General features: G+C 39.0%; 1 protein-coding gene across 1 annotated transcript; it reads left to right on the top strand.

Annotated features, from left to right (window-relative positions):
• Nucleotides 1-6799: 6799 nt before the first annotated feature.
• Nucleotides 6800-8169, top strand: LOC123901249. Its single transcript, XM_045951588.1, has 2 exons — nt 6800-7990; nt 8101-8169. Exons 1-2 carry the CDS (start codon nt 6800-6802, stop codon nt 8167-8169), a joined length of 1260 nt encoding a protein of 419 aa, XP_045807544.1.
• Nucleotides 8170-20407: the final 12238 nt, after the last annotated feature.

Raw genomic sequence — 20407 nt, 5'->3', positions numbered from 1 at the left:
TACACTGATTGACATTGTCAATTCAATTGCATGTCCTTTCTAATTGATTTCATAATCCTGAAAAATCTCTTGAAGTGGCATGAACTAGTTGTTTCAATCAGCATGTGGCTGTTGGTGACCCCTTTGCATGATAGCTATGTTATGTGTATAGTTCTATGTAGATCCAGCTATGTGAATTGATTACTAACTTACCTGGAACATTGTGTCAACAAAGGTATTGATGTGAAAATAGTTCATATAGGAATAGTATCAGAACCATTGTTTTTAGTGGCCATAACAGTGTTGATTCGGTTTAGTCCTGTGTGGTTGGGAAAATTGGTTTAACAAACATTTTGATTATACTATTTGAGGAGTGCTGGGAACACTTTCTTTCAACAATCTCTCGCTTTGAAACCTCTAGGTGATTTTAGCGAATGTTTAGAAGAGTGTTGTTACTTGTTAGCATTCTTCACACTATTTACCACACGGCACACCCCTCATTTTTTTGTACCGACAGTTCACAATTGTGTTAATATACAAAAAGGGTCAAATTTTAAGACCTATTTTGGGTATTACAACTTATTCGTGTTATTGTCAATATGGTGTGCATTAATGTTTGTAGTATTAGAATGTTTTTGGGAAAAAAAATTCACCTTAAAATGTGTTTTTAGGACACTTAAGAAATTCAATATAAAAATATTCACCTTAAAATCTGGGCATTTACTTTTTTAAAGTCAGAATATTACTTTTTTTTTTTAATATAAATTTCTCACTTTTGGATGCAAGATCCATATTATAAAAAGGAAAATGAAGTTTTTCCTTTACTGACAAGAAGATTTTTTGGTGTGTGACTGGCTGTTATAATATGGCAAGATACTGATGCTCTGGATAGTGTGAATTACTTGAAACTTGACCACCTATTCCACCATTGATATTTAATTGATTGTGACCATAAATCATGTGGCTTTTCTCAGTCTCTCAATCCAACGGTAGATTTTGTAAAATTTGTATTCGTTAAAGCGTTATTAAGCGGTGTAACATTACTCAAATGTTACACCGGTGTAATTTGATCCCTCCCCATATATATATATATGCACCAAAAAATGTGTATATATTATAAGGTGGCTGCTTCTATTATGGACCATGAACATAGGTGGTCCATGATGGACTATTAGTTTTCACTTTTTCCTTTTCAATTCTAACCATTGGATGAAACAAGTGTATGGAAGCTATCATAGAATTGAAACATAATAATATCTCTTTTTACTCTATTTCTCCTTTGTCCCAATCACTTGTGAGCATCTCTAATATCTTTCCCACTGATTAATCTCTCTATTCTCACTTGTTAAAAAAAAATTATCATTAGTCAAAAAAAAAAAAAAACCAATTTTATTTAATATTAATATTTTATTAATAAATTAGTTTAAAACATGTACATTTAAACTTATCCATTTACTGAGCCATTGAGTTTGATTTAGTGGTGAGAGATTTGAGTAGTATGTTAGAGGTTCTGGTTCGATCGTCAACTCTATTGTAAACCAAAAATGGATTCATTTACTTTTTTTGGTTTACAATGAGTGGGATCGAACCTATGACCTATAACATACTACCTAAATCCCTCACCACTAGACCAAACCTAGTGGCTTAAATGGATTCATTTACTTTAATTCAATATTTAAGTTCGTTACTATATTAAGATATAAAATTTATTTATAATAAAATATTTAAATTTTTTTTATAAAATATAAGTGAAACTATTGTACTCTTATTTAAATTTATTGTACTCTAGGACTTCTATTTTGTCTTTTAAGATTATCTGGAAGTTAGTATAATTTATTGTCCTACGCGTTTTTGTGTGAACACGTCGGGTTAGGTCTATGTCCCCCGGTTTTTGTATATAATTTTTTCCTTCTTTTTAATAATATGAGTTATAGGTGGAGGACGGGGAAAGATAGGAATGCCAACAAAGTTGGGATGTCTATCCCTACCTTGATGTCTAGATGCTCTTAATTTATCAAAAACAAATTGTAAAATTTATTAAATTAATAAATTTGTTTTACTAAAGTTATTGTCCCATATATATGGTTATAATTTTTTTAATCGGATAGCTTAGTAGCTAGAATTCCACATTGAATAAGTAGAATGTCCAGAGTTCAAACTCCGACTCCAAGGTTCCCGGAACTAAACTTTTTTTTAATATGTTCTAATATTCAAATTTTTATTTAGAAGATATCAAAAAGTTAATAAATATAGCTTACTGATTTGTGTAAACATATCGTGTATGATTTTTGTAATAAATTATAATTATTAATGACAAGTATTTATTCAAAATTTTTATGTATCATTGATAAATATTTGTCTCATGTTTTTTTTATTTATATTTATCATCGATGAGAACCAATTGGCAGGTTCTTTAAAAAAAAACTATTTCTTAATGCTCGAGTCCATTGATTTTTTCTTAATATTTAAGTTTGGTATTATACTAAAGTAGAAAATTTATTTAGAATAAAACATTTGTTTTACAAGATAGAATAAAACATTTAGAAATATGTTATAAAATATTTTTAAAATATAACCTAAACTATTGTGCAAGAATAAGATTAAACTAAAATGTAACTTAAAAATATTTTTTGACAAGATATGTTATAAAATATTTTTTTTGCTAAATATTTTCAAGTAACCTATTTGTTACTTAAAAATTTAAACGACATATCTGTTATAAACGTAAAACTTAAAGGATCTTTAGATATATTTTTCCTAAAAAGATTATAGAAAGTTAGTAAATAAAAAAGAGATTAAATAAAGAATAAGATGAATAAGCATAAAAATAAGAACATAGAAACATAAACAATTTTATTATTAAATTTACTAGTTTATAATAATATTTCAAATTCTACCTTCTATGTAATTTTACTCTTTTTGATAATTATGTAATTTTACTCTAATAAGAACCAACTACAAATAATAATATAATAAAATTAATTTTTTATCGTAAATCAATTAGTTAAATTTATTAACTTTTTCACATTATCTAAATAAAAATTCGAGTAATTAGAACATATTAATAATAATAATAATTTATTTTAAAATATACGCGGGACAATAACTTTAATAAAATATATTTTTAACCTGAAATAAAAATAGATTAAATAAAAACAAAGAACTACAAAGACGCGGCTAATTTTATATAAGTTTTACAAGAAAGAGTATAATAGTTTCACTTATACTAGTATGTTAGCCCCTGTCGTGCACGAGATAATTTTTTTTTTAATAATATTTATGTATTTTGATTTAAATATTATTTTAGTAATTTGATTTAAATTAATTTGGTTAAAAATTCTATGATAAAATTGACATAGTTTTTGTTATGCCTATGTTTATAATATTTATCATATTAATGTAAGAATACAATATTTTTTAATAAATATGTGTGGACTGGGCAATGGGTTTAAGGAAATATCCATTAAGCCCAATTAGAGTAAGAAGGATGAAAGGCCCAAATCAAGTAAACCCTAAATGCCCATTAGGCGACAAGAAGCCAAGGCGTGACCCACAACCACGAGATAACACCAAGAAGGGTGGATTCTGTATTATAATAAATATATTCTTCTTCCCTGCATCAATTGCTAACTTAAGAAGGAAGAAATCAACTTCCCATAACTGCCATAGCTTGGAGACCAAGGTTACCATCCCTGTTTTCACGCTGTGCCACCGAAGAAGGTGCTAAGGGCCGAATTTCCAGGAATCTTAGCTTGGAGAAGAAGACTTAGCGGTCTATAAATAGTTTCACACTTTCATTTGTAAAGGCATCGAATTCTGACTTATAAAACTCTCAGGGTTGTTGGGATTGAACTAAGTTGTAATCATATCATTTAATCAATAATACAACCCCCTCAGAGTTTTTACCAGAACATTTTGGCGCCCACCGTGGGGCTGCGCCGCTGCGGTAAAAACATTTGTCCCAGCCTACCACATCAAACTAGACAGAAATTAAACATCTCCACATGGCTGGAGAACACGGAAATAACGATAATTCTAGTGTCAGCACTTTGCAAGCCGCCGTCGTGGAAATACGGCGTTTGCAGACTCAGATTGCGGCCATTGAGGCTGAAAGAGCACATGAGAAAGAAAAAGCAAAGATGATTTCAGAAGAGGAGGAAGGAGAGAGCGTCATGGACGTACAGCCTTTGGCACAGCACTTATGGGATACTCAAGTCTTAGAAGCAATAAAGGTTCCTCACCTTCCTACTTTTGACGGAAAAACGGATCCTCTGGAGCATTTAATGGCGATAGGAACACAAACTGCCATAATCAACGCTCCGGAACACCTAAAATGTAAATTACTAGCCGGTACCTTTAAAGACGTAGCCTTACGCTGGTATATGAATCTTCCAAGAAATTCAATAGAAAGTTACGCTGATTTTCACAAAAAGTTCATCCACTAATTCGCTGGATCAAAACACGTGAAAGTCACGTCAACTATTCTTTTTTCCATTCGCCAAAACCATAGCGAATCATTACGCAGCTTTCTCGCCAGATTCAGCGAGGCCACCATTAAGGTTTCGAATCCAAACCAAGAGATGTTTGTGGCGGCTTTCCACAATGGACTGAGAGCAGGACATTTCAACGAATCCTTAGCCCAAAAACCAGCATCATCAATGCAGGAGGTAAACAAGAGAGCGGAGTGTTACATAAAGGGCGAAGAGAGCAACGCCGAGAAAAGGCAAAGAGATGCCAAGGAGAAAGAATATGTGAGCCGTGCTACTAAAGCGCCAGATCACCAGCGACAAAAGGCTGGAGGCCACCAAGGAGACTCATGGCAAAGGCGCCATGGTAAGCCCTACCATCAACCATCAAGGGGAGAGTTCAGAAACCATCCCGCCAGTGGAGAATTTACGCCGTTAAATACTTCAAAGGCTTACGTGTTAGACGAAATTCTTGCCAGCGGTTTGGCCAACCTCCCCGCCAGGAGAACCACCAACATCCCCATGGGGCTCGACGACAACGCTTGGTGCTCCTACCACAGATGCAGGGGTCATTCTACGGAGAATTGTTTCCGGCTGAGAGATTTGATCGAAGAGTTGATCAAAAGCGGCCACCTCCGGAAGTTCATTGAAGACGCCGCACAGGGCCGAGTCGTCGTGCCCAAAATCCCCAGGCAAGAACCACGGAATACTCCCGGGCCAGGTAAGGAACCTCCCAAAGGAAGGATCTCTGTGAATACAATAGCGGAGGGATTCTCAGGAGGAGGCGAGTCAAGCTCGGCGAGGAAGCGATATGTGCGCCGCGCAATCTCAGAGATATACCTCGTGAGACAACCGCAATCACTCGCCATCCCAGATTTGGCATTCACAGCAAAGGATGGACTTGAGTTGGCACCTCACGATGATGACCCTCTGGTAATACAAGTCCAAATCCTGAACTGCGACGTAAAGAGAGTACTGATCGACTCAGGAAGCTCAGCAGATATTATGTACTGGGAGGCCTTTAAGGCCATGCAATTAGCAGAGGAACAGTTACAGCCATACGCCAGAACTTTGGTTGGATTTTCCGGGGAGCAGGTAGACGTGATGGGCTACACCTCGTTACTCACTACCTTTGGAGAGGGGAATAACGCCAAGACTATCAAAGTACGATATTTAGTAGTCAAAACTCCATTCACCTCCTACAACATTATCATAGGAAGACCAGCTTTCAACACCTTGGGCGCGGCTATGTCCACCCTGTACCTAGCGATTAAATACCCCCTAGATAACGGAGAAGTAGGAACAGTTAGAGGCGATCAAATACTCGCCAAAAAGTGCTACGAGTCCAGTCTGAAGATAAGACATAAAACCTCCAATTCGAGTGTAGTATCTGGGGGAAGACAAGCCACAGTTCCTGGTGGCATAAACATCATTGAGAATTCAGATATGGATCCCAGAGAAGAATTCCAAGACAGGAGACTAAGCCCCATAGAAGACCTGAAGCAAGTTCAAATTGGCGAACACCCACACCAGACAACCAGTTTAGGGACAACGTTATCTTACCAAGAGAGAGAAAAAATCATCAAAATCCTAAAAGATAACGCTGACCTATTTGCGTGGAAGCCTTCAGATATGCCAGGAATAGATGAGGGGGTGATTACCCACAAGCTGTCAATATCGCCCAGCACTAAACCAATCTCCCAAAGAAAGAGAAAGGTGGGAGAAGAAAGGCGAGTGGCGATAGCAGAAGAAGTAGAGAAACTAAAAGAGGCTGGATTCATAGAGGAAATAAAATACCCTTCGTGGTTAGCAAACGTCGTCATGGTGAAAAAAGCCAACGGGAAATGGAGGATGTGCGTAGATTTTACGGATTTGAATAAGGCGTGTCCCAAGGACCCGTATCCGTTACCCAACATCGATAGGTTGATAGACGGCGCTTCTGGATGCAAGATGTTAAGCTTCATGGACGCCTACTCCGGATATAATCAAATAAAGATGAATCCCGCGGACGCCCCCCACACAGCCTTCATGTCTAACACCTGCAATTACTTTTACAACGTTATGCCTTTCGGGCTGAAAAATGCGGGGGCGACATATCAAAGGCTGATGGACAGGGTATTCTCCGAACAAATAGGAAAGAACCTGGAAGTGTACATTGATGACATGGTAGTGAAATCTTCCGAAGAGAACCAGCATGACGAGGATCTTTTAGACATCCTGAGATCGGTAAGAAAATACAACATGAGGTTAAACCCAAATGTTCTTTCGGAGTGCAAGCAGGGAAATTCCTAGGTTTCATGCTCACCAACAGAGGAATAGAGGCCAACTCTGAAAAATGTCAAGCCATCATAGACATGAGAAGCCCTACTTCCGTAAAAGAGGTTCAAAAGCTGGCAGGTAGAATAACGGCGTTGTCCAGGTTCCTATCATGCGCAGGCGAGAAAGGTTTTCATTTCTTCACATCTCTTAAGAAAAACGAAAGATTTTCATGGACGCCTGAATGCGAGGAGGCTTTCAAACAACTAAAGGAATTCTTGGCATCTCCGCCCATCTTGACGCGCCCATTACCAGGCAATACTCTTTACCTTTATCTTGCAGTTTCCGATAGAGCCTTAAGTTCAGCTTTAGTTCAAGAGGTAGAGGGCGAAGAGAAGCCCATATACTTTGTAAGTAGAACCCTTAGAGGAGCGGAGATAAGATATCAAAGGATCGAGAGGCTATCTCTCGCGGTAGTTGTCACGTCCAGGAAGTTAAGACAATACTTTCAAAGCCACAAAGTAGTTGTTAGGACAGATTACCCTATTAAGAATGTCCTCAGAAAGCCAGACTTAGCGGGAAGGATGGTAGCATGGTCCGTTGAGTTGTCAGAATTTGACATCACCTTCTCACCTAGAGGGGCCATCAAGTCTCAAAGGTTGGCCGACTTTGTGTTAGAAATGTCTAACCCGCCAATAACTGAAAAAGCTTCGCCTTGGACCCTATCGGTTGACGAAGCCTCCAACGTACGGGGAAGTGGAGCTGGAATAGTATTAGAGGGACCAGATGGCGTTATGATAGAACAATCATTACGTTTCGCCTTTAAAGCTAGCAATAATCAAGTCGAATACGAAGCTTTGATAGCAGGAATGAAGCTAGCGAAGGATATGGAAGTGAAGGATTTGAGAGCCATGAGTGATTCCCAACTGGTTACCAACCAAGTATCAGGAAAATTTCAAACGAAGGAGCCACAGTTAATCAAGTATGTGGAGGGGGTACAAAATCTAGCTAAATGCTTCAACTCTTTCGAATTAGTTTATGTTCCCCGCGAACAAAACATGAGAGCAGATTTATTGTCCAAATTGGCGAGCACGAAAAAGCCAGGAAGTCATAGAACTGTTATCCAAGAAACCATCAAAACTCCCAACATTAGCGGAGAGGATCTGATGATGGTAATAGAAGAGGAAGATTGGAGGTCGCCCATAATCCGATACCTCCAAAAGGACGAACTCCCAAAAGAAAAGGAAAAGGCGTTCAAATTAAAGAAGATGGCGGCATGGTACTCCATGGTTGGGGATAAGCTATACAAAAGAGGATTCGCTTCCCCCCTCCTTCTATGTGTTAGCAATGAAGAAGCAAAGCACATTATGTCTGAAGTGCATGAGGGTTCGTGCGACAGCCATATTGGTTCAAGAGCTTTAGCAGGAAAGATATTAAGAGTAGGTTTTTATTGGCCGGATATACATGATGATACCGCCATGTACGTAAGAAACTGCGATAAGTGTCAGCGACATGCTAATTTACATCACGTACCAGGAGAGCCACTGAAGTCAGTGCTATCCCATGGCCTTTTTTTCATGTGGGGCGTGGACATCGTTGGTCCATTTCCAGTTGGTTACAAACAAGCGCGATGGATCATCGTCGCCGTGGATTATTTTACAAAGTGGATAGAAGCAGAGCCAGTATCCAGTATTTCGGCGGAACAGGTAAAAATCTTTTATTGGAAGAAAATCATTTGCAGATTCGGATTGCCCAAATATATTGTGTCAGATAACGGCACCCAGTTCGCCAGTGAAAGAGTCGTAGAGTTCTGCCAAAGCAAGGGAATCCAAAATACCTTCATATCGGTGGAGCATCCTCAAGCTAACGAACAAGCGGAATCAGCAAATAAGGTTATACTAAGGGCATTGAAAAGGAGGCTAGCTAGCAAAGGCGAGGCATGGGTAGCCCACATCTCGCCTATTCTTTGGTCGTATCACACTACCCCACAATCATCAACAGGAGAAGCACCATTCACAATGGTCTATGGTTCAGACGCAATGATTCCTGTCGAGATAGATCCTCCTAGTTGGCGCAGAGAAACCATAACGCAAGAAGAAAACAATAGAGCCTTGGAAGAGAATCTGGACATGATTGAAGAGAAAAGGGAAAGAGCACATTTCAGGGAATTCGCCATAAAGCAAAAAGCAGCTAGGCGTCATAATTCCAGAGTCAGACAAAGAAAGTTTCAAGAAGGCGATTTAGTTTTGAAAAGACCCATGGGAAGAGACAAAGGGGGAAAATTCGCTGCAAACTGGGAAGGTCCTTTTCGCGTGCAAGAAGCCTTTGAGGGAGGAGCATATCGTTTAGAAACAATGGAAGGAAAGACTCTGCCCAGAACTTGGAATGTAGCAAACTTGAAGTTCTACTACAGTTAGCCATGGAGCGTCACACCATTGACGGAAGAGTGAAGTAAACTCTATTTCTTTTCAGCATTATTTAAAATTCTGATGTACTAGAATCATTTCCATCAATAAATAAAAACAATGAGACACTCTTTTCTCCCGTGCAAACAGGAGTTTTTATTGAGGCTCATTGAATTTCAAAATATCAGGAGTTTTATTGTGTGCATGTCTAATTTTACAATCAAAATATCTGAGCCAATAAAGGTTAACCACACACACACAAAACCATAAAAAAAATGGTTATCTCGAAGTTGAGCTCTGAATCTTTATTAAAGATCAACTCAGATGTGAGCGCTGAACCATATATATAAAAAAAATATGGTTATCTCGAAGTTGAGCTCTGAATCTTTATTAAAGATCAACTCAGATGTGAGCGCTGAACCATAAAAAAAAATGATTATTGTAACACCCAAACCCCTTAACGCGTATTTATTAGATATAATTAAATAAAACACTTAAGAAATTAAGGCGTCACGAAAATAAAATAAAAACATGGTGCACATTCAAACATGCTAGCACAGCGGAAAATTAAATGTCAAACATGTAGTGAAATTTGTACTTAAAATACATTACCAAATTGTTCACATAATATCCTAAGGCTCTAAGCCATATCATCAACTAGGATATTACGTTTACAACAAAAGGATTAGCAAGGTCCATATGCCATCACGGGCTTAGATACAAATTAAGCGAATAACCCATCACGGTATTACACCTAATCAGAGCAACTCTATACAACCCATCAAAAGAGATATACAAATATATCTAAAGGAGTAGTCTAAGCTAAACTCCTCACCAAAAATCGCTACACTAAGCACGAGCAACTCCTCTAACTCCGAGCAGGATCCTCAACCTGAGTATCTGAACCCCCAACGGTCCAGCACATAACACAAAGCATGAGAGTTAGATCACATAATCAAAATATAAGTGCAAGTAAAAGGTACTTAAACACTCCTTCAACAACAACAAGCATATTCATAATTTATAAACATGCATCACCATTAACTACTCAATTACAAGTTCTAAACATGTATAATCAAGTACCAAATAATCAATCTACAATTCATTACGCTTAGCCAAATTATATGTCACATATCACTTATCAAGTAATGAACACATATAACCTAATGCAACTCTAATGCTTCAACTTCATGAATGTCAATCCTAGACATTACTAATGCATGTGGTACCATCTTCTTTATTAGAGTATCTCACCTCTAATATCCTTCTTTATCGGATAAATATAATCCGATATACTTCTTTATTGGAATATCCAATATCCTATTTAATTCATGAATGCATGTATATGTGTTCATGAATTCACTCACAAATAATTAGCATAAGCTCTTCATTTATTATGTGGAACACTATCCAACATACTTCATTATTAAGATTTAACAAAACCTTAATATTCTTCATTTATTACTTCATACATGATTAACAATCTTCAACGAATAGCAATGAGCATTATAAGCATCAACAAACATCAATAATCATGCAAGAGTATCATTAAACCAAGTTACAAATGCCTACAAGCACTGTAAAACATCAACAAAAAGTTGCAGAATCAGTACTGTTCGCTAAGCGAACCAGTAGCGAACAGGTAGCGAACTAAGTCAGGGTAGTTCGAGCTCGTGGCGAACCAGCAGCGAGCAATCAGCGAACTATTCGCTAAGCGAATCTCAGTTCGCTGCAGCGAACTAAGTCAGAGGACTACAGGTGCATGGCGAACAGGTTGTGAGCTTGTGGCGAGTCATTCGCCACTCAATTCGCTGAGCGAAGGCCTAGCGAAGGCCTCCTGTCAGGACAGTTCAAACCTTGCGATTTCCATCTCAAATCACCCAAAAATCCCATTTTCATGTTATAAATCCCAAATGAGTTCACATACAAGTGCAACAAACATGTTTAAGCATAAAAGGACGGCTAGTTTTCCCGATCTACATCGTTATCATCGAAAAAGTAAGAATTTGTCACTTTTATACAAAACTCACATAAAACACAAGTTCTTGAGTCAAACACTCACAAATTCATTTTTTACTTATTTAAATCGTTCATACATCATGGTAAAAGCATATACAACATGTTATGAACCTACGAATCGATTTCCATTACGAAAAATCCATTCAAACTAAAACGAAAATGGGGTGGAGGAAGTTCGGGTAAGGAGAAATCGACATTCTCCCCTTCCTCGAGTCACCCACGACTATGGAACCTACTCTCATACCTGGATTCGAAGAAAATACGAAGATTTGATCTTGATTCTCCTCACTTTCCTTTGCCCTAGCTCTTGAGCTCTCTTCTCTCTCCAACTTGTCAAGAACAAGAACAAATGAAATGTTCTCTCTTGACTTGGCCATATGGCCGCCCCACTCATGCTCACAAGGCCCATTGGGCCTCAAGCCCATTGGCTTGGCCCAATTCAAGTTAACTCTCACTACTCGCCTAATAACTAAAGTATTCGATAAATAACTAAAGTTATTAACTTATTTAAAATGCCACGTCAATAAAACATTTTAACACATAAAAACGAATAAACGGAAATTGGGTCGTTACAACTCTACCCTCCTTAAAGAATTTTCGCCCTCGAAAATTACCTGAGAATAACTCCGGATACGAGCTCCTCATCTTGCTCTCCAATTCCCAAGTTGCATTCTCACCAGCGGGTCCTCCCCATACAACCTTCACCGAGGCGATATCTTTGTTCCTCAACTTCTTTACTTCTCTCCCTTCAATCCTTAAAGGCACAGTCTCAACCGTTAAATCATCCCTCACTTGAACATCATCTGACTCAATCACATGTGACGAGTCTCTAACATATTTCCTCAATTGTGACACGTGAAACACATCATGCAAATTCGCCAATGATGGCGGCAAAGCAATCCTATACGCCACTTTTCCCACTCTTTTCAAAATCTGATAAGGACCAATAAACTTCGACGTCAACTTCCTCGACTTCAAAGCACGTCCAATTTCGGTAGTCGATGTAACTCTTAAGAAAACATGATCACCTTCTTGAAATTCAATGTCTTTCCTCCTCTTGTCATGACAACTCTTTTGACGACTCTGAGACGCTTTCATCTTCTCTCGAATCATTCTAATCTTTTCCGTAGTCTCTTGTACAATCTCCGGACCAAGAATCACACTCTCTCCGGATTGAAACCAACAAAGCGGTGTTCTACACCTCCTTCCATACAAGGCTTCAAAAGGTGCCATTCCAAAGTGTCTACCAAACACGGTTATGGGACAGTCACGACATACGAGACGGGTAGTTACAGAACCATTAGCAGGAGTTTCTATTTCCATACGACCAGACATTTCAGACACAGGTATACTAAGAAGCTTCATGCAATCAACGGATATAAAAGAATGTGTTGCTCCCGTATCAATAATCGCAATTAAAGGAGTGTTATAGATGAAACACGTACCTCTAATGAGATTATCCCCCTGATCCGCATCATCTCCACTCAAAGCAAACACCTTTCCCATAGTCTTCTTCGGCTTCTTGCACATAGGACTCTTGTGACCCTCTTCACCACAATTGAAACAAGTCACCTTCACTTGACAAACATCCGACTTGTGTCCCAACCTCCCACAATTGAAACACTTGTCCACCTTCTTTGGGCACTCATAAGACTTATGACCCAACTCACCACACTTGTAGCATTGTCCACCACCTCTCTTCTTTCCACCACTAGTCTCAACAACCTTCTTCCCCTTGTCACCATAAGGCTTCCCACGGTCTTGACCTTTTCCTCTTTTGTCACTCATGGCCTTGTAGTAGTTAGTCTTGGCCTTTCCATCATCATCACAAATACGACACTTATCCACCAAAGTTGCAAAGTCTCGGATTTGAGAAAATCCGATAAGATGCTTGATGTCCGGGCGCAACCCACTTTCAAACTTGACACACTTGTCATTCTCAGCTTCCACTGTGTTGTAGTGTGGACTAAACGCACATAGCTCCTCAAACTTCACGGAATACTCAGCCACAGACATGTTTCCTTGCTTGAGCTCCATGAACTCCACCACTTTCTTGTTCCTAATATCAGCCGGAAAGTACTTCCTCAAGAACTCTCCCTTGAACATCTCCCAAGTGATTACCACTCCACCAACTCCCATCCTCAGCTTAGCATTCTTCCACCACTTGTTAGCTTCTTCACGAAGTACATAAGTACCTAAGGTCAACTTACTCTCCTCGGTACACCTCATAGCCTCAAAGACAATCTCCACTTCCTCTATCCACTTGACAGCAGCCTCCGGAGCATAGCCTCCAGTGAAAAGCTTCGGATTATGCTTCATAAACCTTTGTAACCTCATCTCATCTTCCCTCCCGGGTTGATGATCTCTAGCCGCGATGTTGGTTAAAGTAGCTATCGCATCTGCCATCTGATTGTTAGCCCTAGCCGCCATGATCCTGAACAACCAACCAATCCAAGAACAGACTTAGAAAGATAATATCAACAGTGTTATCTCTACACAAGTTGAATATATGGGCAACTATTCCTAATTAGTTCCACATGAACCGACCTTGCTCTGATACCACTATTGTAACACCCAAACCCCTTAACGCGTATTTATTAGATATAATTAAATAAAACACTTAAGAAATTAAGGCGTCACGAAAATAAAATAAAAACATGGTGCACATTCAAACATGCTAGCACAGCGGAAAATTAAAAGTCAAACATGTAGTGAAATTTGTACTTAAAATACATTACCAAATTGTTCACATAATATCCTAAGGCTCTAAGCCATATCATCAACTAGGATATTACGTTTACAACAAAAGGATTAGCAAGGTCCATATGCCATCACGGGCTTAGATACAAATTAAGCGAATAACCCATCACGGTATTACACCTAATCAGAGCAACTCTATACAACCCATCAAAAGAGATACACAAATATATCTAAAGGAGTAGTCTAAGCTAAACTCCTCACCAAAAAGCGCTACACTAAGCACGAGCAACTCCTCTAACTCCGAGCAGGATCCTCAACCTGAGTATCTGAACCCCCAACGGTCCAGCACATAACACAAAGCATGAGAGTTAGATCACATAATCAAAATATAAGTGCAAGTAAAAGGTACTTAAACACTCCTTCAACAACAACAAGCATATTCATAATTTATAAACATGCATCACCATTAACTACTCAATTACAAGTTCTAAACATGTATAATCAAGTACCAAATAATCAATCTACAATTCATTACGCTTAGCCAAATTATATGTCACATATCACTTATCAAGTAATGAACACATATAACCTAATGCAACTCTAATGCTTCAACTTCATGAATGTCAATCCTAGACATTACTAATGCATGTGGTACCATCTTCTTTATTAGAGTATCTCACCTCTAATATCCTTCTTTATTGGATAAATATAATCCGATATACTTCTTTATTGGAATATCCAATATCCTATTTAATTCATGAATGCATGTATATGTGTTCATGAATTCACTCACAAATAATTAGCATAAGCTCTTCATTTATTATGTGGAACACTATCCAACATACTTCATTATTAAGATTTAACAAAACCTTAATATTCTTCATTTATTACTTCATACATGATTAACAATCTTCAACGAATAGCAATGAGCATTATAAGCATCAACAAGCATCAATAATCATGCAAGAGTATCATTAAACCAAGTTACAAATGCCTACAAGCACTGTAAAACATCAACAAAAAGTTGCAGAATCAGTACTGTTCGCTAAGCGAACCAGTAGCGAACAGGTAGCGAACTAAGTCAGGGTAGTTCGAGCTCGTGGCGAACCAGCAGCGAGCAATCAGCGAACTATTCGCTAAGCGAATCTCAGTTCGCTGCAGCGAACTAAGTCAGAGGACTACAGGTGCATGGAGAACAGGTAGCGAGCTTGTGGCGAGTCATTCGCCACTCAATTCGCTGAGCGAAGGCCTAGCGAAGGCCTCCTGTCAGGACAGTTCAAACCTTGCGATTTCCATCTCAAATCACCCAAAAATCCCATTTTCATGTTATAAATCCCAAATGAGTTCACATACAAGTGCAACAAACATGTTTAAGCATAAAAGGACGGCTAGTTTTCCCGATCTACATCGTTATCATAGAAAAAGTAAGAATTTGTCACTTTTATACAAAACTCACATAAAACACAAGTTCTTGAGTCAAACACTCACAAATTCGTTTTTTACTTATTTAAATCGTTCATACATCATGGTAAAAGCATATACAACATGTTATGAACCTATGAATCGATTTCCATTACGAAAAATCCATTCAAACTAAAACGAAAATGGGGTGGAGGAAGTTCGGGTAAGGAGAAATCGACATTCTCCCCTTCCTCGAGTCACCCACGACTATGGAACCTACTCTCATACCTGGATTCGAAGAAAATACGAAGATTTGATCTTGATTCTCCTCACTTTCCTTTGCCCTAGCTCTTGAGCTCTCTTCTCTCTCCAACTTGTCAAGAACAAGAACAAATGAAATGTTCTCTCTTGACTTGGCCATATGGCCGCCCCACTCATGCTCACAAGGCCCATTGGGCCTCAAGCCCATTGGCTTGGCCCAATTCAAGTTAACTCTCACTACTCGCCTAATAACTAAAGTATTCGATAAATAACTAAAGTTATTAACTTATTTAAAATGCCACGTCAATAAAACATTTTAACACATAAAAACGAATAAACGGAAATTGGGTCGTTACAGTTATCTCGAAGTTGAGCTCTGAATCTTTATTAAAGATCAACTCAGATGTGAGCTCTGAACCAAAAAAAAAAATGGTTATCTCGAAGTTGAGCTCTGAATCTTTATAAAGATCAACTCAGATGTGAGCGCTGAACCATATAAAAAAAAAATGGTTATCTCGAAGTTGAGCTCTGAATCTTTATTAAAGATCAACTCAAATGTGAGCGCTGAACCATAAAAAAAAAATGGTTATCTCGAAGTTGAGCTCTGAATCTTTATTAAAGATCAACTCAGATGTGAGCTCTGAACCATAAAAAAAAATGGTTATCTCGAAGTTGAGCTCTGAATCTTTATTAAAGATCAACTCAGATGTGAGCGCTGAACCATAAAAAAAAATGGTTATCTCGAAGTTGAGCTCTGAATCTTTATTAAAGATCAACTCAGATGTGAGCGCTGAACCATATAAAAAAAAATGGTTATCTCGAAGTTGAGCTCTGAATCTTTATTAAAGATCAACTCAGATGTGAGCGCTGAAGCATAAAAAAAAATGGTTATCTTGAAGTTGAGCTCTGAATCTTTATTAAAGATCAACTCAGATGTAAGCGCTGAACCATATAAAAAAAATGGTTATCTCGAAGTTGAGCTCTGAATCTTTATTAAAGATCAACTCAGATGTGAGCGCTGAACCATAAAATGTTAAAGGCGAGGAGGACACAGCCAAATCGTTTGTAACGCCAGCAGAAACATTCTACATGCAGCGAAACAAGGCGACGTATCATAGTGCCATATTAGTTACAATCGCCAAAAAGGCAACAGGTATAAAGTTATTCACAAGTGATTCATAATTATGTTTAAAGTGTCAAAGACATCGTAGGTGCAAGAATGAAAGTTTCAAAGGCAAGAAGGATAGAAGGCGTTACCTCACAACGTAATATGAAACTCATCCGCAATATTATGAAGACAGAAAATCAAGCAAGTAAAGAAATTAATAAAGACCCCATGAAGGGCAAGGTGTTCAAGCCACAAAAGGGCATACATAAGTAATTACAAAAAGCCACAGAAGGGCATGATAAATCCATTACAACAAAAGAGGAAAAGTACTCATTCAGGAGGAATATAAGGGACGAGCTTCCCATCAATAATCTGATTCATCACATCAGCCTCGCCTAGGCGCCCAACATCTAAATCTGGAAAAAGCAGCTTGACTTGCTCAATGGCAAAGGAGAAGCCTTCATCATACTGGTTGGCGGCGTAGAGTTGAAGCTCTGTGACATCATTCTCCAACCTAGCCTTTTCGTCACTCAAGGTTCCTGCAGAGAGTACCGCCTCATCCCTCTCCTTGGAAAACTTCGAAATCTTCTCGTCCTGAGCAGCAGCATTCTCCTTGAGTTTGGTCTCGGAAGCGGCATAGCCTACCTTAACCTTGGCCAGTTTCTCTTCATACTCTTTCTTCAGCCTCTCCACCTCGCCTTCCTGATCTTTCTTCAGCTTTTGAATATCCTCCTCCAGCCTCGCATTGGTCTCAGAGTATCTCTTCTCAATATCAGCAAGGTTATCATTAACTGTCTTCACCTTTCGCCTCGCTTCCTGAACTTCCTGCTCCTGGCGATTTGTCAGCAGATAGTTGAGAAGAGTACCCTTAACTTCGTACTCCAGAGCTTTCTTCCTCAAATCCTCTGTCGAAGTATTGGTGAAGCGAGTCATATCACCTACCATTGTCACTCCCCTCTCGATAAATTCCAAAGGATCAAAGGAGCTCCAGGAGAGGGAAGCAGCAGTAGCGGCGTCATCACTAGGAAGCTGAGAAGAGTTAGAAGCCACGCCCTTATCTTTGGCAACACCACTGGCAGTCTGAGAAGTACCCATGATTTTTTGCTTTTTGGCAGGAGGCGGGGCGACAACCTCGGTCTCCGCTACTCCAGCAGCAGGTTTCCTTGGGATGGCGACATGGATCCGCCCATCATGTTTCTTCTTACTTCGCCCTTCTTTCGAAACAACTTCCTCCACTTGCAGCTGTTTCAAGGGGTCGTTTACAACAACAACAGGGTTGGCCTTCTGCTGGCGAGCTTTAGCCAAAAACACTAGCCTCTCCTCATTTGAGATAGTCCTCATTCTCTCTACAAAAACAAGAAAAGCAAGAAAAAACGAATTAGCACTAAGGCGAGATCAATATTAAACAAAAGAAGGGAATACAAATTTATTACTTACGTAAATACTCCTCCAAGGCTCCACTATTACCCTCATACCTAAGAATCTCAGCAGAATCCATGAGGGCATAGGAATCAAGAAAATTGACCGTGTCTTTCTCAAAATCACTCAAGCCCTCAAAGATGGTTCCCTTGATAAGTCTAGGGTTATCGGTCCAGTAGAAGGGAAACAGAGGATCGTCAACCTCGTCATACATCAAGTCCGGGAGTTGCTCGCCACAGCGAACCCGTAGGAAGGAATCCTTAAAGTTTTTGAAGTTAGAGGCGTATAAACTGAGGAGACGACGGTTAGGTTGACTGCTAAGGGACACTAGATATTGAGTTTTTAAGTTCTTTATTTGGTAAAAAGAAAAGAAAACGCCAATTGAGGGATCTAGGTTAAAACCCAAACACATCACCTCAAAGGCTTTGATAAAGGCCCAGCTATTACGATGAAGTTGGGTGGGGGCGACATTAAGAACCTTCAGCATCTCCGCCTCAAAGGAAGTAAAGGGTAACCAGATGTTGAGCGGTTGGATCACATTGGTATAAAGGTAAAAATAATCAGGCGAGGTGTCATTTTTAGTGAATACGAACTCGTTCTCTCCGACGGGCTCGGTTATGATAGAATCTTCATGAGAGGGATCAGAAAGTTTGACGGCTTTCCTAAAACTTCTCACCATTTCCGTACTGGTATACCTCGAGGAGACTTCCATGGTGACGGGAGTATAATCAGCAACAACCAGATCGCGACAAGGGTTCTTCCGCTTTCCTGTGAAAGAGGAAGGGGATATTATGACGCAATCACTATCATTACTGCTATCACTATCGCTATCATTATCACTACTACTACTTCCAACATCAAAGCCCCACAATTCTGAGTAGAACCCTCGGCTGTTAAGAACGCCGTTAGCCCTAGTATAGTGGGCGCGAACCTGTTCCGCCCACTCGAGATAATCAGGAGAAGAAATAGGCACTCTCCCCTCACTGTCATCCAACTCCCTCAAAATAACCATTTTCTAATCTAATCGGAAAGATTATTAGGGTTCCTACTTAGGGCAGACCTAATTAGCGAAAAGAGGAAAGGTATAAAATAAAATACCTTAGGAAATTGACGAAAACTTCGGGCGAGAGATTGGAGTCGTCCTAGACACAAAGTGTTGAGAAGATTTGCTGGAAGTTTGGAGAAGAGAGCGCGAGTGGAGATACAGACTCGTTTGAAGGAATAAGTAAAGGAAAGAATAAACGAAAGCCCTACTTATAAAGGTTTAACCCTCTCGTCTAATCGAAGTTCAAAAGTTGGAGCAGGTAATATCACACGCATCGTCGGATCATATACGTGTCAAAAGCGCGTATCTCGAGAATAAATTTTAGAAGATTTATCGTCAGATAGTTAACAACAACGCCTAGGGGAGAAGTTGGACTCGCCTAAGTTCTACTTCGAGATATACAGCGCCTCAACAATGGCCACGCCAATGGACACGAATCTCGCCTTCTAAGGCGTAATAAAGGTTAACAAGGGCAACACCCAAAAAGAAGAATTCAAGATCAAAAGGAAAGCAAAACACAGAAACAATAAATTCAGTCCTAGACGGGAATAGAAATCTTTATTAATTTCGAAAAATAAAGTACAATAATGGAAAGCAAAGTTACAAAGGAAGATAAAAAGACTAATCCTAGATCCTATCAATCAGATTTTGAATCCTTCTGCGCAGGCTCAGAAAGCGTCATCTTGGATTCCACGGTAATCCGGGATCCATCTTCTTCACCCGATGAAGAAGCACGAGAAGAAAGCTCGGGAGGAACGTATGTCTCCAGAAACGAAATATAATCCCTATCAGCGCTATCAGAATCAGAGGTATCAGAAGAAAGAATGATAAACTCCACCTTTTTGACCTCTTTAGACCTTCGGGAACGAGTGGAGTTCGAAGTGGTTACCTCCACCTTTTTCTTCCTTCACTGAGATTGAGACTTCTCTGCAATGGGTGTTTTGGCATTTTTCCTTTCCATCGTGAGGATTCAGAACAAGTTGATGAAAATGTGAGTTTAGCAGTTGATATTTATAGCCGATTATGCCTAACCCTAGCATCGTTATTAACGGTCATAATTAATGCTTGGACGCTCATAACCACTTTGGTTTGACTGTCTCGAAAAACGTCATCTTTATATTTCCAAGGAGTCAAGATTTGACCCATTTAAGTTATTGAAAACTGCAAAAAGGAGGCGATACTAGCAGAAATAAAAGAACAACACATAATGGAAATGAAATGCTTAAAATTCAAATTACCACAAGGGGAATACAACGGAAACAAAGATACGAAGGAAAAACAACAAAAGTTCCAAAATACAGAAGCAAACTACAAACATAAAAAGAAAGGCATAAATGGAAAGGCGAAC

The sequence above is a fragment of the Trifolium pratense genome, unplaced genomic scaffold (assembly GCF_020283565.1).
Source record: "Trifolium pratense cultivar HEN17-A07 unplaced genomic scaffold, ARS_RC_1.1 scaffold_60, whole genome shotgun sequence".
NCBI lineage: Eukaryota > Viridiplantae > Streptophyta > Magnoliopsida > Fabales > Fabaceae > Trifolium > Trifolium pratense.
Note: the sequence above shows the minus strand (reverse complement) of the source record. Positions and strands in the feature narration are given on the sequence as shown.